This window comes from Stegostoma tigrinum, chromosome 22, assembly GCF_030684315.1.
Source record: "Stegostoma tigrinum isolate sSteTig4 chromosome 22, sSteTig4.hap1, whole genome shotgun sequence".
In the NCBI taxonomy this organism is placed as follows: Eukaryota; Metazoa; Chordata; class Chondrichthyes; order Orectolobiformes; family Stegostomatidae; genus Stegostoma; species Stegostoma tigrinum.
The window spans coordinates 40,784,764-40,811,852 of NC_081375.1; the positions used below are offsets into that span (position 1 = coordinate 40,784,764).

Here is a 27,089-nt window from a genome sequence, read left to right on the forward strand (position 1 = left end):
AGGCCGCGCACCCTGGTACCTTGAGGCGGGAGGCTTCCTCCTCGGCACCGGTGACGGTGTGCTCCCGGTGCTGCTGCACGATGCACAGGCCGCAGATGCAGGCGCCGTCGCTGCGGCAGAAGAACTCGAGCAGCTTGCCGTGGGCCGGGCACCGGCGGCGGCTCAGGCCCGGTACGGGCTCGGTGAGCTGGTGCCCTCGGTACTGCTGCTCGTCCTGGTAGTGGGGCCGGAGGTGGGCCTCACACAGGGTGGCCAGGCAGGCCCAGCACGACCTCACCGCCTTGGTGTCCCCGCAGCGGTCACAGGGGACACGGGGGGCCGGGGCCTGGCGGTTAAACTCGTCCACGATGCCGCACAGGACGATGTTTTTCCGGAGGGGAGGCCTGGGCACGAAGGAGGCCCGGCACTCGGGGCAGGCGCTGGCCGGGCTCTGCTGCCAGTTCTTGTCGATGCAGCGCAGGCAGAAGGTGTGCCCGCACGGCAGGTTCACCGGCTCGGTGAATACCTCCAGGCAAATGGAGCAGGAGAGCTGCTGCTCCAGGGACAGCAGGTCGGCCGCGGCCATCACCGCACACCTACAGTGGGCTGAATGGCCTTCCCCCCCACTGCCCCAGAAACAACAGAGGCACAGACCCGATGTTTTCCCACTCCCTCCCCAGGTTAAAGGCGACAGCTACAATCTACAGAGAAGACCAAATTCATCTCAAAATGCAACCCCCACACGGGCAGGTATCTATCTGTTTTTCTCTGCTGTCAGTAGTGCCCTCAGATAAAACAAGAGTCATATCAGACTCAAAGCATCAACTCTCTTGATCTCTCTGCAGATGCTGCCAGACTTGCTGAGGTTTTGCCAGCATTTTCTGTTTGTTTCCTGCATAAGCAGTGTTTTGCTTTTATCACTAAACACTTTTTCTTTGTTTATTCATGGAATGAGGGCATCACTGGCCAGTCCAGCATTTATAGCCCATCCGTAATTGTCCAGAGGGCTGCTAAGAGTCAATCACATTGCTGTGTGTCTGCAGTCACATAGGCCAGACTCGGTAAGGAAAGCAGTTCCCTTCCCTAAAGGACATTAGTAAAACAGGTGGGTTTTTCTTGACAATCGGCAATGCATTCATGGTCATCATTAGACTCTTAATTTCAGACATTTACTGAGTTCAAATTCCACCATCTGCCGTGGCAGGATTTGAAACCAAGTCCCCAGAACATTATCTGGGTCTCTGGATTAACTGTCCAGAGATTAAATCACTAGGCCTTCGCCTGCTCAAATGCTCACACCAAATGTTTCATTTGTTTGATGTTTAAATTCTCACCAATGTTCAATTTGCAAAGTGTGCCTTGACCTAATGGTTTGCAAGTAGGTCCACTGAAATATCTGTTGATAACTGTAAGTGGATCCAAACTTTTAATATTGAGAAGCAATTTGCAACTCATGTTCTTGCGCAGTTATTGGGATCCCAACAGGTAACTTTTTCATTTTTTGCAAAGTTACTGTCCTTGTTTGCCAAGCCACAAACCAAACAGCAGAGATATAAAAAACCTGAATACTGAGCACTTCAGTAACCATTGAGGTTGGTACAAGACTAAATGGGAACAGAGTCATTTGGTGGGTGCCTGTTGTAATTAATGAAAACACTCTGTCTGCTTTTACAAATGTTCTGGTTGACCTTTTAAAAACTGGACTCCTGGTGACCTGAATTATTTACATGTTTCTTTTAAAATTATTTAACATTTTGGCTGAGATTTTACGACCTCTCTTGCAGTCAGAACAGCTCATGGGAGGGTTTAATATTTGAAAATTCTCATGCCCAACTCTAAAATGTTGCGTTCCCACCCGAACCAGACCTTGGACAAAGCTGCCAAGGACTAATAACATTTGTATGTTATTGACACAGTGACATTAACATCAGCCTGTTCAGATATGTTATTACGGCAAGTGGGACTTCAACCCAGCCCTACCTAGCCACAAGTAAGAACACTACCACTGCCACAAGAACTCAGTGGCCATTATAAGGTTAAGAACTTCAGTTTGAACTTAACTCTGAGTCTGCCAGCAGCAGGAAGAGTGTTCCTTCCTCTCTGTCTCGAGGACTCTTTGGGCAGAATCGTACATCCTCCACCGTAGCAGGTTTGGTAGGGAGGGCACATCTAATTAGGTGGGCAATGGCAGGTGATGACCCTGATTTACATCTGAGGTGGGAAAGCCTGATGTCAGCTGCCCTCTCCCACCACCAGTCAAAAGCTCTGGTTGAAGCTCAATTGATCCCTTTTTTAATGTTCTCATCCTGCCACTGCTGGGCAACAGTGGGCAGAGTATGTGGACTACAACAAGCAAACCTGTTTAGAGTTGCTGCGGGCACCAAGGGAGATTTGACACCTCATTGAAAGGCTCCCATTACCTAATCAAGCATCCCGGCATGTAGAAGACATGAATACACTTAGAGCAGCCACCCACCATCTCCTTTTTCTGCTGACCCTCCTCTGCTGTAAGCAACTGTGTCCAGAATTCAGATGGTACCGCGTGGTGTGTTGTATCTCTCAGACAGTATGAAAAGAACCTTTTAAGGGATATTCTTGTGACATCTCACCACATCGTAGCATGTGCAATCACGGTATAAAGATCCGTTTCCATCTTCCTGAATGTTATTACAGCATGACACACTGAGGGAAGTGCGCTATCATTGATAGCTGAATTTCTTCACTTTACCCAGAAACAGCAGTGCCTGCTATTGTGATACATGTGGATACCAGGAGCTCAGTAAATGTCTATTAAAGTCTTCAGGACTATGTTACCCGGGTCTGGATGTTATGGCCTGGGAGCTATCGTAAGTATCACATGCCTTTCTGAAGGTGCACTGCATTTATGGGAGATCACAATGGCAGACAGATCTGGATGAATAGCAGAGATAATGGGAACTGCAGATGCTGGAGATTCCAAGATAATAAAATGTGAGGCTGGATGAACACAGCAGGCCAAGCAGCATCTCAGGAGCACAAAAGCTGACGTTTCGGGCCTGGACCCTTCATCAGAGAGGGGGATGGGGGGAGGGAACTGGAATAAATAGGGAGAGAGGGGGAGGCGGACCGAAGATGGAGAGTAAAGAAGATAGGTGGAGAGGGTGTAGGTGGGGAGGTAGGGAGGGGATAGGTCAGTCCAGGGAAGACGGACAGGTCAAGGAGGTGGGATGAGGTTAGTAGGTAGCTGGGGGTGCGGCTTGGGGTGGGAGGAAGGGATGGGTGAGAGGAAGAACCGGTTAGGGAGGCAGAGACAGGTTGGACTGGTTTTGGGATGCAGTGGGTGGGGGGGAAGAGCTGGGCTGGTTGTGTGGTGCAGTGGGGGGAGGGGATGAACTGGGCTGGTTTAGGGATGCAGTGGGGGAAGGGGAGATTTTGAAACTGGTGAAGTCCACATTGATACCATATGGCTGCAGGGTTCCCAGGCGGAATATGAGTTGCTGTTCCTGCAACCTTCGGGTGGCATCATTGTGGCAGTGCAGGAGGCCCATGATGGACATGTCATCAAGAGAATGGGAGGGGGAGTGGAAATGGTTTGCGACTGGGAGGTGCAGTTGTTTGTTGCGAACTGAGCGGAGGTGTTCTGCAAAGCGGTCCCCAAGCCTCCGCTTGGTTTCCCCAATGTAGAGAAAGCCGCACCGGGTACAGTGGATGCAGTATATCACATTGGCAGATGTGCAGGTGAACCTCTGCTTAATGTGGAATGTCATCTTGGGGCCTGGGATGGGGGTGAGGGAGGAGGTGTGGGGACAAGTGTAGCATTTCCTGCGGTTGCAGGGGAAGGTGCCGGGTGTGGTGGGGTTGGAGGGCAGTGTGGAGCGAACAAGGGAGTCACGGAGAGAGTGGTCTCTCCGGAAAGCAGACAGGGGTGGGGATGGAAAAATGTCTTGGGTGGTGGGGTCGGATTGAAAGTGGCGGAAGTGTCGGAGGATAATGCGTTGTATCCGGAGGTTGGTAGGGTGGTGTGTGAGAACGAGGGGGATCCTCTTGGGGCGGTTGTGGCGGGGGCGGGGTGTGAGGGATGTGTCGCGGGAAATGCGGGAGACGCGGTCAAGGGCGTTCTCAATCACCGTGGGGGGGAAGTTGCGGTCCTTAAAGAACTTGGACATCTGGGATGTGCGGGAGTGGAATGTCTTATCGTGGGAGCAGATGCGGCGGAGGCGGAGGAATTGGGAATAGGGGATGGAATTTTTGCAGGAGGGTGGGTGGGAGGAGGTGTATTCTAGGTAGCTGTGGGAGTCGGTGGGTGAATAGCAGTATTGTTTATAAAGGAACGGCTGCAAGATTCCCAGGTATTGCTTCACTTGGCAAAGCACCTTAGAAAGCTTATCTATATTGCAAGTGCAGTGTCATCAATACCACTTGTTGCTATTGACCACCTTTTTATTTCTTGATCCCACTTCAAAGTAGACAATGAATTGGCTGCTTGGTGCACACATTACCTGATTTACCTTTCCAGTGAATCAGAACAGTACAGGCTCTTTTGCCCATGATGTGCCAACCTATTATCCTACTAAGATCAGTCTACCCTGCATTCCCTACATTTTACTATCCTCCATGTGCCTATCCAAGAGTTGCTTAAAAGTCTCTAAAGTGAGTTTTGAGAAGATTTGTATCTCAGGTTGAGGTTCTGGATGTGAGTAACCCAAGGAAACCTAACCAGATAAATAGAAAGCGGGACATAACACCACCGCTTCGTCAGAGGCTCACTGATGATGTTACCTAGAATGGTGACGAAACGTCTGAAAACTAACCTTCCAGCTCAGCGAGCAAACTCACATCCAGAGTCTCTAAAATATCTGACTCCACTACCACCGCTGGCAACGCATTCCGCATTCCGACCACTCCCTGTATTAAGAACCAACCTCCAACATCTCCCCAATACCTTCCTTCAATCACCTTAAAATTATCCCCCTCGTAATAGTCATTTCCACCCTGGAAAAAAGTCTCTGACTGTCCATTCTATCTACGCCTGTCACCATCTTGTACACCTCTATCAAGTCACCTCACATCCTTTGCTCCAATCTAAAAAGCCCTAGCTCCCTCAATCCTCATAAGACCTGTCCTGCAGCCCAGGCAGCATCCTGGTAAATCTCCTTTGCACGTCTCTAAAGCTTCCACATCTTTCCTATAATGAGGTGACCAGAACTGAACATAATATTCCAAGTGTGGTCAAACCAGAGTTTTATAGAGCTACAACATAACCTCACAGCTCATAAATTCAATTCAGCTGTCAATGAAAGCCAACACACGATACGCCTTCTTTACAACCCTATCAACCACACCTCAGGAAGGACATACTAGCCCTGGAGCGTGTCCAGTGGAGATTCACACGGATGATCCCTGGAATGGTAGGTTTAATGTATGATGAACAGCTAAGGACCCTGGGATTGTACTCATTAGAGTTTAGAAGGTTGAGGGGAGATCAATAGAAACTTACAAGATAATGTATGGCTTAGAAGGGGTGGACACTAGGAAGTTGTTTACGTTAGGGAGACTAGGACCCGTGGGCACCCCCTTAAAATTAGAGGGGGTAAATTTAAAACTGAAATGAGATGACATTTCTTCAGCCAGAGAGTGGTAGGCTTGTGGAATTCATTGCCACGGAGTGCAGTGGAGGCCGGAACGTTGGAGGCCTTCAAGGCAGAGATCGACAAATTCTTGATCTCAGAAGGAATCAAGGGCTATGGGGAGAGTGCAGGAAAGTGGAGTTGAAATGCCCATCAGCCATGATTTAAATGGTGGAGTGGACTTGATGGGCTGAATGGCCTTACTTCCACTCATATGTCTTATGATCTAACTTGGGTCACAACTTTGAGGAATCTATGAATGTGGACATCTTGATCCCTCTGTTCCTCCACACTGCCAAGAAACCTGCCATAATCCCTTTATTCTGCATTCAAATTTGACGTTCCAGAATGAATCACTTCACAATCTTCTGGTTTGAATTCGTCTGCCACTTCTTTGCACAGCTCTGCATTCAGTCAATGTCCCTTTACAACCTATAACAGCCCTCCATGTTGTCCACAACTCCACCAATCTTTGTGTCATCAGCAAAATTACTAACCCACTCTTCCACTTTCTCATCCAAGTCATTTGTAAAGATCACAAAGAGCAGAAGTCCGAGAACAGATCCTTGCGGAATACCACTGGTCATCGAGCTCCAGGCTGAGTATTTTCCATCTACTACCACCCTCTGTCTTCTATTGGACAGCCATTTTTGTGTTCAGACAGCCAAATTTCCCTGAATCCCATGCCTCCTTACTTTCTGAATGAGCCAACCATGTTGAACATTATCAAATGCCTTGCTAAAATCCATATGCACCACATCCACTGCTCTACCTTCATCATTGTGTTTTGCCACATCCTCAAAGAATTCAGTAAAGCTGGTGAGGCCTGACCTACTCCTCACAAAGTCATGTTGACTATTTCTAATCAAACTGTGCTTTTCCAAATAACCATAAATACTATCTCTCAGAATTCTCTCCAATAAATTGCCCACCACAGAAGTAAGATTGACTAGTCTGTAGTTTCCAGGATTGTCCCAAATCCCTTTCTTGAACAAAGGAATAACACTTGCCACCCTCCAGTCTTCTAGTACTACTACAATGGACAGTGAGGACGCAAAGATCATTGCCAAAGGGGCAGCAATCTCTTCCCGAAAAAACCTTGGGTATATCCCGTTTGGCCCAGGGGATTTATCTTCTGTTTTTCAAAATTTCTAGTACATCCTCGTTGCTAAAATCAACCTGTTCAAGCATATCTGCCTATTTCATGCTGTCCTCACAAACATTAAGGTCCCTCTCACTGGTAAATACTGGAGCAAAGTACTCATTAAGAACCTCCCCTATCTTCTCTGACTCCACACACAAGTTCCCTCCACAATCCCTGATTGGACGTACCCTCACCCTGGCCATCCTCTTGTTCCTCGCATAAGCGTAAAATGCCTTGGGGTTTTCCTTGATCCTACCCATCAGCGTTTTTTCATACCCCCTTCTAGCTCTGCCAAGTCCATTCTTCAGTTCCTTCCTGGCTACCTTGTAGTCCTTTAGAGCCCTGCCCGATCTTTGCTTCCTCAACCTTAAGTTTCCTTCTTCCTCATGACTAGGTGTTCCACATGTCTTGTCACCCAAGTTTCCTTCACCTTACCATCCTTTCCTTGCCTCAGTGGGAACATCCAGCTCTACACCTTGTTATCTCAGATTCTTCAGGATCTGCAGTTCCTACTATCTCTGAAATAGTACCTGTAGCAACGGCTCCCTAAACAACCTCTGTCATGCATTTCCCTGAAAACATCTGATCCCATTTGGTGCTCTGTAGTTCTTGCCAAATAGTATTGTAATTCCCCTTTGCTCAATTAAGTACTTTTCCATACCATCTGCTGCTATCCCTCTCCATGACTATTGTAAAAGTCAGGGAGTTGTGATCACAATCACCGAAATGGTCTCTCACTGACAGATCTGACACCTGGCCTGGTTAGTTGCTAAGCACCAAATCAAAAATGGCCTCCCCTCTAGTCAGCCAGTCTACATATTGAGTCAGAATTCCTTCCTGGACACAGCTGACAAAATCTGCTCCATCCAAACTATTTGCATTTAGGATGTTCCAGTCGATATTGGGGAAGTTGAAGTCACTCATGACAACAACCCTATTACTTCTGCACCTTTCCCAATCTGTTCCTCAGTGTCTCTGTTGCTGTTGGGGGGTCTGTAGAAAACTCCCAGTAAAGTGACTGCTCCATTCCTGTTCTGATTTCCACCCATATGGACTCAGTGGAGAAACCCTCCTCTGCAACCTCCCGTTCCACAGCTGTGATACCATCACTAATTAGAAATGCCACTCCTCAGCCTCTTTTACCTCCCTCCCTATTTCTTTCAAAACATCGATACCCCAGAACACCCAACAACCATTCCTGCCCCGTGTTATCCAAGTCTTCATAATGGCCACAACATTGTAGTTCCATGCTCTAAGTTTGTCACCCTTGTTCCTGACACTTCTTGCATTGAAGTAGACACACCTTGACCCATCACACTGACTGCCACTTTGCCCTATCAACTGCTTATCCTTCCTGACAGATTCTCTGCTTGCTCTATTTGCCTGTACACCGGCTACCCCATCCTCTGATCTGTAGCTCTGGTTCCCATCCCTGTGCCAAACCAGTTTAAACCCTCCAGGAGAGCTCTAGCAAACCTCCCGCCCAGGATATTGGTGCCCCTCTAGTTCAGGTGGCAAACCATTCTTCCTGTACAGATCCCACCTTCCCCTGAAGGTATCCCAATGATCCATGAACCTGAAGACCTTCTTCCTACACCATCTCTATAGCCACCTGTTCAGCTGCACTCTCTCTGTTTCTAGCCTCACTAGCCCGTGGCACCAATAGTAATTCTAAGATTACTACTCTGCTCATCCTGGCTTTCAGCTTCCTTCCTAACTCGCTATATTCACTTTTAAGACGTCCTCATTCTGTTTCCTAGCTATATCATTGGTACCGATGTGTACCACGACTTCTGGCTGCTCTCCCTCCCCCTTAAGAATCCTGAGGACGCGATCCGAGACATCCCTGACCCTGGCACCCAGGAGACAACACAGAATCTCCTGTCTGTTCCCCAAACCGTTGAATCCAAGTTGAACCGGTTGGATAATGGTTGCTGATTACTAGCCACCCGTTTTGACATCAAATTTTCCCCATATGTCTACTGAGGAATGGCACCAGATGGAAGTTTACTTCACAGAGCAATAAATTAGAAGAAGAAAATTCAACATTGTCATTCCCATATATTGTAAAATTACCATAGATCTAAACATAATCTTAAAAAGTGAAGAATGGAGACACTGGGTATACATAATCATATGGTGTATGATATGTTTTATTTAAATAAGTATTTTTACATTTTTGTTGTGCATGGTAACACTGAAATATAAATTCTTATAGCAACACTTTCTTCCACTATACAAATGTGGTACAATCATTTTATGCGTGCATCAATTGAAAATGATATTGAAATACCCTGTGACTCTGCTATCAAATGCAGCAGGGTTTAAACATGTTGCGTCATCTGGTTATTCTGGCTGTCAAGGTCAATTATGTTCACTGGTTAAAGAATGTATCGGGTGCCTGTTGTATAAGTGACTGTTGCTGAAGAGGTGAATGTTCATGTTCAGTTGGCTCTATCCATTCCACGGATGTTGCACACAATCTGTGGGTGGTGACAGGAAGTTCTACTCTATCTTTTGGAGAGAGCAGATATACCTGTACTAGCTGCCTCAGGTCCTAGTAGCTAATCCTGACCAAATTCCATTGCACTTATTACAATCATGCAGTAAGCCTCCTTATTATTTAAGAACAGTGTCTCTTCTGTATAGATTCTACTACCACTAGTAATCAAATTGCTCCAAGACAAGGTAAATATGTTGAAGGATTAGTGACATGGAATTCCCTGAAAAAATCTGGCCCAGTACCACGTACTGGTAGATGCAGCAAATACCTCAAGGTATCAGGATGGTCATCTGGGAAAATACCATAGCAATGTTTCATGGTTTTCTTTGACACTTTTTAAAAGCCTTCTAGCAAAGAGACCTAATCAATATTCATTATGCCTGCAGAGATGCTAACAGCCCACAGCTAAGCCCTGGAGTGAATGATGGACTTTAAACAGAGGCGTACAAATTTGCCTGATTAAACTGTTTCAGAGATAGTAGGAACTGGAGATGCTGGAGAATCTGAGATAACAACGTGTTAAGCTGGATGAACACAGCAGGCCAAGCAGCATCAGAGGAGCAGGAAGGCTGACATTTCGGGCCTAGACCCTTCTTCAGAAATGATACTGCTTGGCCTGCTGTGCTCATCCAGCTCTACACCTTGTTATCTCTTATGCCTGATTAAACTAACTGACATGTGTGTGGGCAATGTCACATGACCAAAACTCCTCCAGTTTTGGGAAGAGGTTTAGTTATTAATTCCCAAAGTCTTGTCTCGGTCTACTATTAGCATCAGAACAGAGTACAACAAACAACATCGTAAGCTGACAGCTACATCTGCCAAATCCAAATCTCCTGTAAACATGATTCTGAAAGATCCTTATTTTCATCTACATGAAGTATCAATTTTCTGTATACCCAGACCGTCCTGATGTGTCATCACAAATGTAAGAGTTGTTACCAACCACATATACACCATCCCTTCATCCACCTGGACATAGCTAAACTTTAACTCCTGAGTGAAGGAACAATCTCTGGACCCTGATCCAAGAGCAACATAGGAAGAAATAAATGGGAAGCAAAATAGATTTAGTGCTTTATTTTTTCTCACATTTAAAAGAATGATATTACACCTTAATAGAAGGAATCAGCTATATTTTTATGATGTCTGGGGACTGTCGCAGTTGTTGCAAAATATTGGTGACACAACAAATGAAAAGACAAAACACAGCAGACACTTTGAAAATAAGAGAAAATGAAAATCTGGAAAGTTGGGAGACAGAAACCCTGAATACACAAGTTGTTATAGAGGAGGCTTGAGGAGTTGCATGACCTGTATCTGTTCCTTGTGTTATTATGTTCAGTAATTTAATCAACAAGGTGGAATTGATTTTAGAGAGATGACACTTATAAAATAATATTTTCACCTCAATTGCTTAACTGCTACAAAACTCCATTTTGCTGACCTTTTCTTCTTTGAACTACTCTCGTGAGGTCAATGTGACCTTATGGTGTGTGATGTGAAACTGAGCTCAATGTGTAAGGCTATGAGGGAGAATACTGCACCATTAAATACAGCCGCAAAGTTGATTCTACACAGCTTTTGTATTCTCTGCAGGTTCCACATCAAATAAAAGCAGAGAAACTGATGCTTCCTTTTTCGCAAGATAAAATGCAGGACATAATGGTTCTGTGAATGAAGATTCAAACTTGTGTATCAAGGTCATAGCGTCATCAACACCGTAAAACGATAGGATGTTGTTTTGATAATCTAAGTACACTCCTATCCTGCTGAACTTCTCATTGTTCCCTGGCATTTCCACATCACCATGCCAGACTAAGAACTCTTTACCTGTCCACTGGATACACCAGGAGAAATCATTCCCTGTGATGCAGCCACTACTATTGTCCCCTTTTCTATCAATGCTTTTGTAAGTCATGCCAACATGGGTCCCCTCTCCACTGATCTCCACTTCCCAGTAACATCGGCCCATATAAAAACTTTCTGTGCACAGCACTTGCCGCCAATGTTCAAACCTCTTGGGGTGATCCGGGTATGGCTGAAGCCAGGGTGAAGTGTTGGAAACCTTGCGATTGTCATTGATGAAGCGGAGATATCTGTGGGCTGTATTCAGGTCAAATGCCAAAGTGGCAGCATCTGGAAATGAAGGTCAATTTACACAAAGTGAAAAGTGAAGCATTGCATTTTCAAATTAAATGTGCAATTAATTCCACACCACTAAAATGTTATTTTGTCCATATATCAATTAATATTTTGAAGACACAATGTATGAACAACAATGTTGTTTTCTTCTGCACATCAAGTTATGATAACACTTTTGTGATTAGCTGCCTCAAGCATTTGTAAACTCAGTAAAGCGTAGGTTAAATCCTGAGATACGCTCTCTCTGTAACTCTGAAGATAACTTCACCAAAAAGTCAACAGGGGCACAATCTCTGACCTTCATCAGATGGGCCAATGGACAGAGTGGCAGATAAATGTGAGGTGTTGAATTTTGGTAAGACAAACCATGGCAGGATTTATATATTTAAAGGTAGGGCCCTGGGGAGCATTGCTGAACAAAGAGACCAATGGGTGCAGGTGTGTAGTTCCACGAAAGCAGAGTCAGAGGTAGACAGGGTGATGAAGAAATTTGGCATGCTTGCTTTCATTGGTCAGTTCATTGGGTATAGGAGTAGGGATGGCGTGTTGCAGCTGTAAAGGACATTATGAGGCTACTTTTAGAATACTGCGTACAATTCTGCTCACCGTTCTATGAGAAGGATGTTGTTAAATTTGAGGGTGCAAAATATTTATAACAATATTGCCAAGGTTGGATCTATAGAGAGAGGCTGAATAATCTGGGGCATTTTTCCCTGGAACGATGGAGGTGATCTTATAGATGTTTAGAAAATTATGATGGGCATGGGGAGGGTGAAAGATGAAGTCTTTTTCCCAGGGAAAGAACTTGAAGACATTGGTTTAAAGTAAATGGGATAACATTTATACAGAGTGGAGGGCTAGCTTTTTCATGCAGAGGATGATACATGTATGGAACGAGCTGCCAGGGGAAGTGGTGGAGGCAGGTACAATTATAACACTTAACAGGCATCTGGATGGGTATATGAATTGGGACGATAGATATTAGATGGATATGGACCAAAGGCTAGTAAATGGGACGAGGTGAGATTGGAATGTCTGGTTGATGCGGAATGTTCATTAGCTCTTTTCTATCCTCCAGATTCACAGAAGCATAATGGGAGAGAGGCAGAGCTTCCCGATCACAGGTTGGAGTAGCCAATTCATGGAAATTAATTCAGTAAGAGGTGGTCTGAAATTTTCCAGCCAATCCTACAGTGACAGAGCCTTGGCTGGGCCAGCTGCCTACAGGCCTCCCTGTAGCAGATATGGGAGCCAGTGTGTCAGGTAAGCTTTATGACCTTCTCACATGGTCACGTCTGCAGTCACCCTCCACTATGGCAGCCCAACTGCTGATTTTTAAAGTTTCAAAAGTGAAGGCCTGCACACCCCCACCTATTTCCTTATTAAGGAGGCTTGCTGCTTCCTCAAGGCTGGAGGGCCTCCAACAGGCCCCCAGATGTGAGAAAGCACCCCCTGTTCTGCATTAGATGGCAATCTCATTCTGTAGTCCATTTTTGGTTAGAATCAGAGTCAGGTCACGGTTCCTCAGATTAGCTCGTTGGTCAGTAGTTACACTCGCCCTGAATCCTTCATGACCCTGGGATCTGAGGGGAGCTGTTCCAGCAGTAGCCACAGCTTCCACCACCATGTACTGCTGAGAGGATAAGCTGCCAGCCTCTGATCCCACAGTGGGTCCGACTGGGCAGTATCTCCACCCCAGGTGTCTTGATTCTGGGGAAGGTCAGCCAGTGACCTCACCTCTGCTTGATTGGTATTTGCTTTCTCCAGAACAGTCAGTATGGATATCTCACCAGATCTCCAGCCATCAGTCAGGACATAATGGCCTAGTGTTATTATTGTTGGATTGTTAATCCAGAAACCCAAATGATTGGCTTGAATCCAGAGAACTGAGTAATGAAATTTTAGTTCGATAAAAATCTGGAATTAAAAGTCTAATGATGACCATGAAATCATTGTCAATTGTTGGAAAAGCCCATCTGGTTCACTAATGTCTTTTAGGGAAGAAAACTGCCATCCTTACCTGGTCTAGCCTACATGTGACTCCATACCTACAACAATGTAGTTGACTCTTAATCATCCTCTGGACAATAAATGCTGGCTTGGTTAGAGGCAACCCCATCCTATGAATGAAAAGTCAAGCCAATCAACACCTCAAATGATTTTCTGAATAAGAGCCATTAGACTTGAAACATTAACTCCATTTCTCTATTTGCAGATAACGCCAGACCTTCTGAGGTTTCCCAGCACATTCTGGTTTTATTTCAATGATGTTGTGCCCATTTTGTAGGATTGGGACCCCCATTTGACATTAATAGTGAGGCCCCAACCCACTAAAGCAAAATCACCTTCCTTAATTCTGTTTGTCTCTCTCTACAGATGCTGCTATTTCCAGCATCTCCAATTATTTTTAATGTCATATTTTCAGCGTCTGCTGGATTTTAAATTCTAGGCAGACTTGGCCTGAAGCTCATTGCCACTTGAAATTTGACAGTAATGCCACTGTTGAAGCTGATATCTATGGTAGGTTTGAGAGATTAAAATTGAGACAGAGAAATACCTTCAGCTGAAATACATTCAAACTCAAGTCCTAGCCTCTCAGAAAATATTCAAAGATTTGGCAGCGAGTTGTATGATACCTGAATCTGTTACCTACAAATCCAGGCAATAACTAAGTCACACACCTCATTGTCAAATAAACTAACACCACAGTATCTAGCATCATAAAACAAATATAACCTATTTAATGCTTTCAGACCTGGCTGATTGTTCAAACTACTCTGATGCATCATTGTTGTAGATGTGCGCAGCATAACTGATTTAGACAGAGCACAGAAATACTGAATGCATTTTAACATAGCCAACCATAGGTTAGACTGGAACCTAAAGGACATTTCTTTCTCCAGAATGGTGAAGATGTGATAAGACAGATTCCAGGGAATATTATATATCAATTCTATGCTGAATTAAATGGGGTTAAATTTGATCGAGAGATGGATGTTTTTTCTGACAGATTCCTGTCATATTCTCAGCTTCCTGCATCCTTAGAAAACAAGCTCTACTTCTCTTTGGGGGAGACGATGGCCTAGTAGCATTATTGCTGGACTGTTAATCCAGAGACCCAGATAACATTCTGGAGACCAGGGTTCAAATCCCACCGTGGCATATGGTGTAATTTGAATTCAGTAAGTGTCCGGATTTAAGGCTCTAAATGATGACTGTGAATCCGTTGCCAATTATCAGTAAAAACCCATCCGTTCACTCATGTCCTTTAGGCCAGAAAACTGCCAACCTTACCTGGTCTGGCCTACATGTGACTCCAGACCTGCAGCAATATGGTGGACTCTGAACTGTCCTTGGGGCGATAAGGGATTGGCAATAAATGCTGCCTAGCCAGTGATACCCATATCCCATGAATGCATAGAGAATAAGGAATCTCTCAGAACTATATATTGAAATTCCCAAACCACACAAATTTAATCCAGCTAAACAGCAACTTGGTCAAACAGAACGGCTAAAATTGTGAAAGATTAATACATCAATGATAAAGATGACTGACAGGATAGTACTCTTAAACTATCAAATATTATTTCAATTGTTTGCAGCGATAGTCTCCATCTATCACATTGAGCTGAAAGCACCTCTTGAAAGTAGTAAACTAAAATATATTGCATCAGGTTAAATACTTATTCAAAAGTCAAGCCCAACATAAAGATGCTCACATTTCAGAAATTCATTCCTTGTCTTTGGTTGCTTTTCTCGTCGGGCATGTTTTAAAGCACAAATCACAGCCACTGTTGTCTTAAATCCTAATTGCACTATAAAGAGAGAAAAACAAATGTGAAGAATTTACATAGGCATTTTTTGAGCCTTTGGTCTGTCTTTATTATTTAACTTTGTGCTTTTCACAATGAACTGGATTTTAGGAGGTGCTATGTTCCCACATTCCCCACACACCTCACCATCCCACGACCCTCTTACAAATGTCAGTCCTCTCACAAAGTGGTGAGCTGGCCCATGGCTTTGTGACAGTTGGCAAGGACTTAATTGGCTCAGGGCAAGACCTCCACCTGACCCTCCTTAGAGATCTGTCAACCAATCCACCTATCACAGCAGTACCAGGTTGGAGAAATGGCCCCAGTATAAGTGCATGTCCAGTAAGATACAAGATATCAGTAAGGACTGACTGGTAGGCAATAGCAAACAGGGGAAGAAGACTCAGCTTGAGAGAACAGTGAAGAGCAAGTGTTTGAAGAGGGAAATGAGTTTGGGAGATTGCTGTTGATGGGCATAGGCCATCCCACGTCTCCACCTTTGCCTGACACCAACTCACCCAATAAAAGCTGCTGGGCTCTCCGTTTTACCAGAGCTTCCCCGCCCCTTATCCTTCAATGGGTCAAGTAATGTCAGGAGTCAGATGCAGCTCATGAGTTACTTTCAAGATGAAACTGTCAATCTTGCAGGTAATGCTTGCAAATGTTATCGATCCACCAGATAGTGTTGGGTGTGAGAAAGTGGCTGCTGATCCCATCGATAGCACTGGGGCCTCAAACTTGGACATTCACACCAGTGCTACCCCAAGGACAACCTGATTGGCCCTCCACGTCCTCAGGCATCCCGCGATTTTTAATTTAATGTTGGTACCTGGGACAACTTCTTAATTGCCCTCCTCTGGGAAAATCACAATCAATATCCCACCAAGTGTACATCCACTCAGAAATCAGACTGATGCCAGACTCATAGTTCAAGTGGCACAATTTAGCCCAATATTCACAGCACCAGTTCTACTCCCTCCAGAGGGTCAGTTATAAATGTTAGCTGTTCTATTTAACAAAATTGGTCTTTCAATGAATACAGGGTGTAATATTTCATTCAAGGAAATTTGTGAAGAATAAAAACCCTGGCCAATCAATTTCTCTGGTGTAGGAAATGAACAGTTAATTTAGTTAATTAACAGTTATTCTTTCAGATAGTAAATTGGCATTGAGCATTTTACATGGATATATTTACATTCTCAATTTTGCTTTATTACTTTTATTTCTAGTTTTTCATCTCTCTCTTAATTTGATCTTAATTTTTCTCCATTTATTACTCTTCTGTGCTCCATAAAACATTCTTGCTTCCTCTTTCCTTTTTTTAAATTCTTAAAACTCCTCAATTAAGATGCTACGCTGTTGATCTCTTTACTCACCATTGTTTTGGATGCACTGTTTATACTTTTAGCCACTTGCACATCCAGTAACATGGTAGGAAAATTGGTTTTGAGCTGAATAGTGCTGGAAGTCGTCTCACTAATTGGCCGCACAATGAGATGCCTCACTCCATCAAATTCTGGCCAAATTGATTGTACAACTCATTGTTGCCATTTTATTGTACAATGTCGTTCCAATTTTTCTTGATCAATGGGGGAATGGTTACTTTAGTATAATGATGTGAATTCAGTGGACAATGTGTTAAGTGCTAAATGTGTTAAATAGTAAACAGAAACAATGAACAAACCTTCTTTTGAATGTGCATTCAACTTCTCCTTATAGGAAGTCTGCAGCAATTGTTTAATATTTTCTGTCGATTCTGAAACAGCTGCACTAATTCCAGAAAGCTTGTCTATCAATCCAATGTACACACTGGGCAGCATATCATCCGGTCTGCTTTTGTTCCATTCACAGAATTCCTAAATAATAATTTCCATAATGCACTGAAAAGTATTAGAGGCAAGGAATTAACAGTAAATGCAAATAAATTAGATGCCTTCTTCAAAAACTTCATGATAGTTTGGGAAATTTACATATCTAGTTCGTGACCCCTTTTGTAAAGAATCCCTTGCTCTTTCTTAAATAATCCTTCTTACGAGTATTTCTAAGGTTCCAAGAACCTCACGGCATTTAGTGACCTTAAAAAAGCAGACAAGAAACTTATTCTTGTTATGCTATAGTCAATGAAAATCTACGTTTCTTATGAGTTGTCTTAATCTTTTTATGCTGTGAATGACATTGGTTTCTGCCCATGCCGTAAAATTCATTCAACTCAATAGATCTCTGCCAAGAGATAATGGGAACTGCAGATGCTGGAGAATCTAAGGTAATGAAATGTGAAGCTGGATGAACACAGCAGGCCAAGCAGCTCCTGAGATGCTGCTTGGCCTGCTGAGTTCATCCAGATCTCTGCCAATGTTGCTTGCTCGTCAACTGTGGTTCAGTTGATAGTTTTCATATCATTGATACCAGAAAGGTGTGTATCCCCAAAGCAGGTCTTGGGTACAAAACTCTCATCTGATATTCCACTCCATTGCTGTCTTTTCACAAGATGTTAAGCCAAAGTCTATCTGCTAAATCAGTGGAATATAAAAGATCTAATGGTATTATTTCAAAGAATGGCTGGGAAGTTATCTTGGATGTCCTAGGCGACAAATTCCCTGAATCAACAGTAAACTCAGATTATCTGGTCATGACATTGCTTGTGAGGACTTACTACATGTAAATTGGCTGTCATATTTCGTGTATTGTGACAGTGACCACATTATAAATGTATTTAATGTTTTGTGATGTTCAGTAGTGATGGGAAATACTGCTATAAACAGTAGGATTTCTTTAATAAAAACACTGTTTTACATTTATCCAAGTCAAAGGTAAAACAAATAATTTTAGAGCTCTACTCTGTCTTAAACTTCCTTTGAAGTGTTGACCAGAATTTCCCTATTTTTGGTTCCACAATCAGACAACATTTTCTGGATAAGACCATAAGACATAGGAGCAGGAATTAGCCCATTCAGACCCTCGATCTGCTCTGCCATTCAATCATGGCTGATAAGTTCCTCAACCCCATTCTCCCACTTTCTCCCCATAACCCGTAGTCCCCTTGATAAGGAAGAACCTATCTATCTCAATCTTAAATGTAGTCAATGACCTGGCCTCCACAGCCTTCTGCGGCAGTGAATTCCACAGATTCACCACTCTCTGGCTGAAGAAGTTTTTCCTTATCTCCATCCTAAAAGGTCTTCCCTTTACTCTAAGGCTGTGCCTTCGGGTCCTAGACTCTCCTACCAATAGAAATATCTTGCCAACATCCACTTTGTCCAGGCCATTCAGTATTCTGCAAGTTTCAATTAGATCACCCATCAACCTTCTGAACTCCAATGAGTAGAGTCCCAGACTCCTCAAACATTCCTCATATGTTCAGCTTTCCTTTCCTGGGACCATTCTTGTGAACATCTTCTGAATCTGCTCCAGGGTCGGTACATCCTTCCTGAGATATGGGGCCCAAAACTGCACACAATAATCCCGAGTTTGCAAATAATTAGATTAGCAACCATTAAGAATTATCAGCTGGTCTCACAATATATCTCAAGCTGGAAGAGCACAGCAGGCCAGGCATCATCCGAGGAGCAGGAAAGGCAATGTTTCAGTCCGAAACACTTTCTCAGGACTGAGGAGGGGGAGAGGTGCCCAGAAATAGAGGAGGAGGTGGGGCTAGGGGAAGTGTAGGTGAGATGGAGGTAGGTGGATGCGGGTAGGGGGTTATTGTGTTGGTCAGTGAGAAGTGTGGAGCAGATGGGTGAGTAGGAGGGTGGACAGGTTGGGACTGGCTAGGTTTTGAAGTAGATGATGCAGGTAGAGTGTTATTGTGGTTGGTCACTGGGAAGGGTGGAGCGGCTACGAGATTCAGAAGATGGACAGGTTGAGGAAGGACAGATTTTGAAGCCAGTGAATACAATATTGAGGCCATCGGGCTGTAAGCTCCCAAGGCGAAATATCAGGTGTTGTTCGCCCAGTTTACGTTTGGCCTCACCCTGACAGTAGAGGTGGCCAAGGGTGGACATATCGCCAATGAAGTGGGAGGGGGAGTTAAAGTGGATGGCAACCAGAAGGTTGGGCTGGTTGATGCTTGCAGAGTCTGCTTTTGGTCTCCCTGACAGAGGAGAGCACATCAGGAATCATGGATACTGTAGATGAGGTTAGATGAACTGCAGGTGAATGTCTGCCAGATTTGGAAGGATTGTTTGGGGCCTTGGATGGAGGTGAGAGGGGAGGTGTAGGGGCAGATGCTACACCTCCTGTGGTTGCAGGGAAAGGTACTGGGTCTGGCAGAGAGATTAGCGGGGAGTGTAGAGCTGACGAGGGAGTTGCAGAGTGAATTGCCCCTGTGAAAAGTGGACAGGAGTGGGGAGGGAAATATCTTTTTGGTGATGGGGTCTGATTATAGGTAGCGGTAATGTCAGAGGATGATGCACTGTATTCAGACGTTGTTGGGGTGGTACGTGAGGACTAAGGGGACTCTTGTTGTTGTGAGGAGAGAGTTTCAGGGCAGAAGCGTGGGAAATGGGAGAGACGCAGTTGAGGACATCCTTAATAACAGAGGAGGGGAAACTATTGTCTCTAAAGCAAGAGGATATCTGAGAAGTCCTAGAGTAGAACACCTCATCCTGGCAGCACATGAGGCAGAGGCAGAGCTATTGTGAATATGGGATAGAACTTTTGCAGGAGGGTGGGTGAGAGGATTTGTAGTCAAGGTAATTGTGGGAGTCAGTGGGTTTGAAATGAATGTCAGTGGTGAGTTGGTTACCAGAGAAGTCCAGGTGAATGAGGTGGCAGAAGTGGCCCAGGTAAATTTGAGGGTACATTGGAAAGTATTGGCAAAGTTGATGAACTTTACGAGCATGAGAGAGCACTATAAGTTATCAATATTGCAGAGAAAGAGGTGCAAGATGGTGCCAGTGTAGTTGTTGAAGATATGCTATTCTACAAACCCTACAAAGATAGGCACAGGCATAGCTCAGGCCTATGCAGGTATCCATAGCCACCCCTCTGGTTTGTAGGAAGTGGGAGGAATCAATGGGTTCAAAGTATGATGTACCTTCATATACTGGAAGCTGCTTACATGTTAATGCACAGGATCCCATTCCATGCAAATAGAAAAAAAACGGTGTGCCTATTTCAACCAACAAAACAGGTGACAGCCATTTTCTTGTTCATTTCTCAGGGCAATGCTTTGACCAATCAGTCAACCTGCCTTGTTTAAAATTTAAACAAAGCTCGGCAGTCATCATAAGTGGCACATTCTCCTTGGCAACACATCAAACAATGAGAAACTACTCACTAACAAATCAGCACCCTCCTTTCATATAGAATAAATATTGTTTTCCCTTTACTTTGGGATTTCATGCAAATTAGTCTGACTAGTGTGACATGAAAAGCTTTGGCAAAGTGTGTTGCTTTACAGCTATGCTTTGTTCGGTGTTGGTTATGGAATTATTGACAATTCATTCAACCCTCCATCGCAAACCAACATGTACCTTCTTTCATAAGGAAACATTAACCACAAATGTTATAAAATTATGCTCACCAAACTGCTATTTTGAATGGTCTACAATGGTGATAATAAAGCTGAAAGCTTGCTGGTGCACGTGGCATTGCTCACCTGTAAAAACTGCACCCTATTCTTCAATTTAATCAGGGCTTCTACTTCTTGCTTGGTCTTTTTCAGCTGTATGCTATTGTTTTCCAGATGAGCGCGGATCCCACTGGCCTGCTTCAGTGACTTTTGTTCACTATCGTCCAGAAAACCAAGCACCTCTCTCTGTGCAATTTGAACAGCCTCCATGAGGTCCTTGAACTGCTTTTCAACATTGGATTTCACCTCTGATACCGAGTTCTAGAATAAGACAATGTACTCATACACACAAAATTATTGAAATAATATCAAAAACTCTTAACGTTTCCCAGTTCAAACTGGAGCAAGTTCTAAGGGAAACATGGCCTGAAAACCACACAATACCCAGAGTAAGTGAACATCCACTGAATTAATGAAAATATGCCTCAATGTAATTTTGGAGCAAATGCACAGCACTCTATCCCAAATACTGCACCAAATAATTTATAAACAGCGGAAATCTGAAAAATTGGAAATGCTGCGAACCCTCAATGAAGACCTGAAACTTTTTGGATTTGTCTGGCCAAAGTGTGAATACAGGTGACAGCTGGGGGCCAATTAAACTTGACCTGCATAAAAGTCTGGATTCACCAAGCAAGTTTGGTTCTAATTGTAAGTTAGCATCATTTGAAGTTGTTTATAAGTGCTAAAGCATACTGTGCAAATTAAGTACGCATTGGTGGGATAGATGCAACTTTCATGGAGCAGTGCAAGTGTCCTCCTTTCACTCATTTCCACTAAAGGAATGAAGTGCTCTAACTGGGATACTGCAGTATGTTGCAGGGTACCTCAACAATGAAGGGTGACATCCTGGTGCTGGAGGTCCAGAGCAGGACAATTTGTCCTGTATCAGCAGGGAATATAGTCACAGCCCCGTAATTTGAAATCTCAAGACCATCTAATAAGATGACATCTACACTGATCTGCATGAATATTTATAAGCTTTACAAAACGTAATGATTCACAAGGCTTGGCAAAAGAGGAGATCCCTCTGGGACCTTTCAGGCTCCAATTCCATGTAATTTGATATCACTATGACAAACGTACTTTCTGTAGAATTGCGCAAAAATCCCCATCATTTAAAATACCTGTCCAAAAGCCTGGACTTTTCAAAAACAAGCGCATCTTTTAAAAAAAAGCAGTTGGGCTGAGGGCTCTGGGAAAAATACAGGCACAGAGATAGGAGATAGAAAGGACTGCAGATACTAGAGTCAGAGTCAATACCATTTGGAGCTGGAGGAAAACAGCAGGCCAGTCAGCAACAGACAGGCAGGAAAGTCAACATTTTAGGTTTACACCCGTCATCAAAACTGCTGCTTTGGAACCATTATTCAGCCCAAAAATCCTATTCACAGATTCACTCTAAAAAGAACAATCGGCTAGGCCTAAACCGCACCCATCCCAGACGGAATAGGGGCATTGAATATACTAGACATTCAGATTTGACCAATATTCATGCACAGAGCTACTAGACATTCTACATAACCAAGATATATTTTCACCTGCTCTTAACTAACAGGAAGTCACTCGCCTCAGAAAGGAATAGCAGTAACATAAGGGCAAGCATAGATTTGGTGCAAAGACAAGGGACAAGAGACAAGAGACAAGAAGCCCCGACCTCACCTGAGCGAGAGCTATCTCCCCAAGAGATACCTGTACAGCTACTTTGGAAAAGGGATCCAAGACGATGATTTACCCCGGGAGCTATCCCCAGCTACCACCAGGAGAAGGATCCGAAAGAGTTACTGCCCTGAGAGCGATCCTCACAGCCATCTCCAGAAGAGAAGGTGCAGAAGGTTCCCAAAAGGAAATGTTTGCCTCTTGTTAGAGATAATGGGAACTGCAGATGCTGGAGATTCCAAGATAATAAAATGTGAGGCTGGATGAACACAGCAGGCCAAGCAGCATCTCAGGAGCACAAAAGCTGACGTTTCGGGCCTAGACCCTTCATCAGAGAGGGGGATGGGGGGAGGGAACTGGAATAAATAGGGAGAGAGGGGGAGGCGGACCGAAGATGGAGAGTAAAGAAGATAGGTGGAGAGGGTGTAGGTGGGGAGGTAGGGAGGGGATAGGTCAGTCCAGGGAAGACGGACAGGTCAAGGAGGTGGGATGAGGTTAGTAGGTAGCTGGGGGTGCGGCTTGGGGTGGGAGGAAGGGATGGGTGAGAGGAAGAACCGGTTAGGGAGGCAGAGACAGGTTGGACTGGTTTTGGGATGCAGTGGGTGGGGGGGAAGAGCTGGGCTGGTTGTGTGGTGCAGTGGGGGGAGGGGATGAACTGGGCTGGTTTAGGGATGCAGTGGGGGAAGGGGAGATTTTGAAACTGGTGAAGTCCACATTGATACCATATGGCTGCAGGGTTCCCAGGCGGAATATGAGTTGCTGTTCCTGCAACCTTCGGGTGGCATCATTGTGGCAGTGCAGGAGGCCCATGATGGACATGTCTTTTGAAGTGAAGAAAAGACTAATGCCACATTGGAGTTGAGTATCTGAAAAGATTACTGCTGTGATTATAAGGATCATAGTTTCCTATCTGCGGTCGACAAAAGTATTTTAAAATGGTATCTTGTACATGAAGTGAAGAAAAGACTAATGCCACATTGGAGTTGAGTATCTGAAAAGATTACTGCTGTGATTATAAGGATCATAGTTTCCTATCTGCGGTCGACAAAAGTATTTTAAAATGGTATCTTGTACAAATAGCTATTGCTTGTATTTTTCCTTTGTCTGATAAACCTATGGTTCTTTTATTAAAAGTACATTGACAGCCTCATGTGAATATGTTCAGTGTCAGGTCACCACATTTATTGCCAGTAGTATTCAGAGAAAACTGCCCCCATGTACTTGGCTATTCTCTCCACAGAGGCTGATGACAGTGTTGAATGCTTCAATCCCAGAGAGTATGCACTGTTTTCATGACAACTATTGCTGTGTTTGAATATATTCTACAAATTTACAGCATGAGTCAGCATTACATCACATGCTAAAGTCAAGTGAAATAGCAGTGACTCAATAGCAGTGTTGTACATATCAGAACACCAGTAAGATTGCTGAGCAGAGATTATTTGTCTTGCTATCTTGTCAAAAGCAGGAGCATATCCTAGATTGTAAAAGACCAACAAGAGACTGGTAACAAAATCGATCTGATTGACGAAACAATTTATAATTTTAGAATCCTGAATGATTTGTCTTCCAGATGGCTTGCAACAGCATTTGGAATTTTAATCTTTAAGTCTGGCAGATTCCAGGACCATCAGGGAGGGTGGACGATGGTCAGTTACACAATATTAAAAACAGAAAATTCTGGGAATATACAACAAATCAGTGAGTCTCTGTGTAGAAAGAAACAAAGTTCATTTTTTTGGTTGCGACCTCTCAACAGAACCAAATATTAACCCCGCTTCTCTCTCCACAGAAGATTCCTGAGTTGTTTCCATCAATTTCTGTTTATGTTACAGATTTCCAACATCTCCAGCAGCCCTAATGTTGCAGTGAAATTCCTGTCTGAACAAACAGTGCTTTGGGCAGACTGAAAACATGTTTTGGAGTTCATCGCAACAGAAGTGAGAGGTCAGGTGAAGTAAAATGGACCACAGTGCTCAGGTCCAATAAAAGAGGGTTTCCTGTTCCTAATAACTTTGCAAGTCTTTGTGCTGCAAAGCATGCTTGTAGGGAGATTGGATTTAGATAGGGACAGGTTTGCTTCTTAAATGTCAATGTTTGTCAATTGACTCACTTATGGGGAATCAGGTGAAGTTGTTAGGTCAATTTGTCTCTATGGAATTATATCCTGGCATATAATAGCACCTTTAGAAGAGAAAGAAGAGCAGAATAAAGAAAGGCAAGATGGTTCAGAATTTCAGCATCTGCACTAAGCACAGAGAATGCCAGAGAAGCTGAGCAGTTCTGGCAACATCTGTGGAGAGAGAAGCAGAGTTAAAATTTTGAGTCTGGTAAGACTGTTCTTCAGACCAGTTCTCTGCTTGTTAGGGAAAAGAGAGGTACTAAGAATATTTTTCAAACAAAAGCTCATTCTCAGTGTTCAAATGGGGATTTCTGTCACCCATTGTCCATTTTTGATATTTATTTGAAAATGAAGATAAATATTACTGTTTACAAAATTCAAACTCCCTAACCTACATTCACACTAGATACACAGGGCCTTGGTACATGTGGGAATAGGAAATATAAGAAATTGAAGCAGTAGTAGACCATTTGATCCATCAGGACTACTCCACCATTTAATAAAATCATGACTGATCTGATTGTGACCTTAACTCCACTCTCTTACCTCTACACCCACAACCTTCATAAATCAAAATCCTCAAACTCATCCCTGATTGCATTCAATGACCTAGCTTTCTGGGGAAGTGGATTCAAAGTCTAGTGAATCTATAAAAGAAAGAAAAATCTCCTCGTCTTCATCTTAATTGGGACATGCCTTACTTTTAAATTATATCATCAAGTTCCGGATATCCTACAAGAGGAGAAACAGCCTCTCAGCATTTACCCTGTCAAAATCCCTCAGACTGCTACATGCTCCACAAAGAGGAATGCTGTTAACTCACAAAGATGCAGGAAATGTTGCTCTGTAGCTTCTTGATAGCAGTGTCCACTGCTTTAATTTTCTTGTCAACATTGATTTTGGTTTCCCGAAGTTCGCTCTGGAAGTTCATTGTGAAAAATACAGAAGTAACTGGTATGCGTGGACTACAAGTATACTGAAGATTAACAATATTTTACTTGAAACTCAACACATTGAAAGACAACAAATTTTTCCGTGTTGAAACACCCAAAAATCCAAATTTAAGGCCCGGCATGACGGGTTATTCCACTGGAAATTGTATATTCAACCATATCCTAAAAAAAATCACCCATGTTGATCAAAAATTGAAAGTGATTATTGGACTCCCTATCCAGAATTCAAATAACTCAGGTAGAATTGAGAAACAAATATTGACTGATTTATAAGTAATAAACTTAATTTGAGTGTAGGGAAAAAGGAATTCTTTGTCATTTAATCTTGTTGTTACCATCAAAAGGACAAGTGAATAATCATAAATATGTCTGACCTCCACAACTGCTATACTCTCCTACCCTCAGAGTACGTAGAATTCCACATTATCCTGCGTAATGATAGACTGTATTGAATGATACATGCACATCACAGCAGTTGTACAGCCAATTGTCACTTTGACTTTACTCAGGAATCATTATATATCAACTGTACAACAGGATCACTGCCGAACGCTCAAAGGCAGAAACTCAGGACTATATGTCACCAAAGATAATGCTGAAGAATAGATGCTTAGATGAAGTACCAGAAGACACAACATTCCCCACAGTATTAATCAGACACATTGTTACCTCCATTAATGAAGGAAATAAATAACTAATTGTTATTTGTAAAGCATTTGTCATGGCCTCAGGATGTTAATAAAATACATTTTGTGAGGTAACATGAGATATATTATGACCAATGTGGCACACTGCAAAATCCAACAATGTTCAGACAACAAATTGTGATGAATATTGCGCAGCACATGCTGAGATCTCCCCTGTTATTTTCAAAGGGGTGCCATCAGGTCATAAACTCCCACGATGTATAACATCTCATCTGAAAGATGGAAAACAGAACGTGCTGACATATCCATATAGGGGAACCATTTCTATCTCCTCACTGGACTTATACAGTAATACAGCATAGAAACAGACCCTTCAGTCTAACTAGTCCATGCCAACCATGTTCCCAAACTAAACTAGTCCCACCTGTCTGCATTTGGCCCATATCTCTCCAAAGCTGTCTTATTCAGATACTTATCCAAATGTATCTTAAATGTTGTACCTGTATCCACGTCCACTAATTTCTCTGGCAGTTCATTCCACATATGAACCACTCTCTGTGTAAAACGTCCTATATAAATCTTTCTCCTCTCACCTTAAAAATATGCCCCTTAGTTTTGAACTTACCCAGCCTGTGAAAAAGGCCCTTGTCATTCATCTTATCAACATCTCTCGTGATTTTATAAACTTCAATAAGGTCACCCCTCAACCTCTTATGCCCCAGTGAAAAATGTCCCAGTCTTTCCAGTCTTTTTTTTAACTTCAAACCCTCCATTCCCAGCAACATCCCGGCAAATCTTTCCTGAACCCTTTCTGGTTTAATAATATTCTTCCTATAACAGAGCAATCAGATTTGCACACAAGATAACAAAGTGTGGAACTGGATGAACACAGCAGGCCAGCAGCATCTCAGGAGCACAAAAGCTGACGTTTCGGGCCTAGACCCTTC

General features: G+C 43.5%; 2 protein-coding genes and 1 long non-coding RNA gene across 6 annotated transcripts in view; 1 reads left to right on the top strand and 2 right to left on the bottom strand.

The window, feature by feature from the left end:
• LOC125463701 (E3 ubiquitin/ISG15 ligase TRIM25-like) overlaps positions 1–779 on the bottom strand; it is a 33,525-nt gene extending 32,746 nt beyond the window's left edge. For all 3 annotated transcript variants that reach the window (XM_059653791.1, XM_059653789.1, XM_059653790.1), the window contains exon 1: positions 20–779. In XM_059653791.1, coding sequence (XP_059509774.1) covers positions 20–565 — 546 coding nt within the window. In that variant the 5' untranslated portion in view covers positions 566–779. The remainder of the gene's footprint in view (positions 1–19) is intronic.
• On the top strand, positions 1–22,736 carry LOC132210875 (uncharacterized). The gene is made up of 4 exons (XR_009447080.1): positions 1–729; positions 2,712–2,825; positions 12,456–12,640; positions 20,876–22,736. It is a non-coding gene; the product is annotated as an uncharacterized LOC132210875 (long non-coding RNA).
• The window catches only part of LOC125463474 (tripartite motif-containing protein 16-like protein), a 20,178-nt gene continuing 2,033 nt past the window's right edge, over positions 8,945–27,089 (bottom strand). The window contains exons 2-6 of one of the 2 annotated variants that reach the window (XM_048554752.2): positions 25,366–25,461; positions 20,789–21,022; positions 16,874–17,045; positions 15,097–15,192; positions 8,945–11,371 (exon numbers count right to left, since the gene is read on the bottom strand). In XM_048554752.2, coding sequence (XP_048410709.2) covers positions 10,806–11,371; positions 15,097–15,192; positions 16,874–17,045; positions 20,789–21,022; positions 25,366–25,461 — 1,164 coding nt within the window. In that variant the 3' untranslated portion in view covers positions 8,945–10,805. The remainder of the gene's footprint in view (positions 11,372–15,096; positions 15,193–16,873; positions 17,046–20,788; positions 21,023–25,365; positions 25,462–27,089) is intronic. The other variant, XM_048554751.2, reaches the window with a different exon arrangement.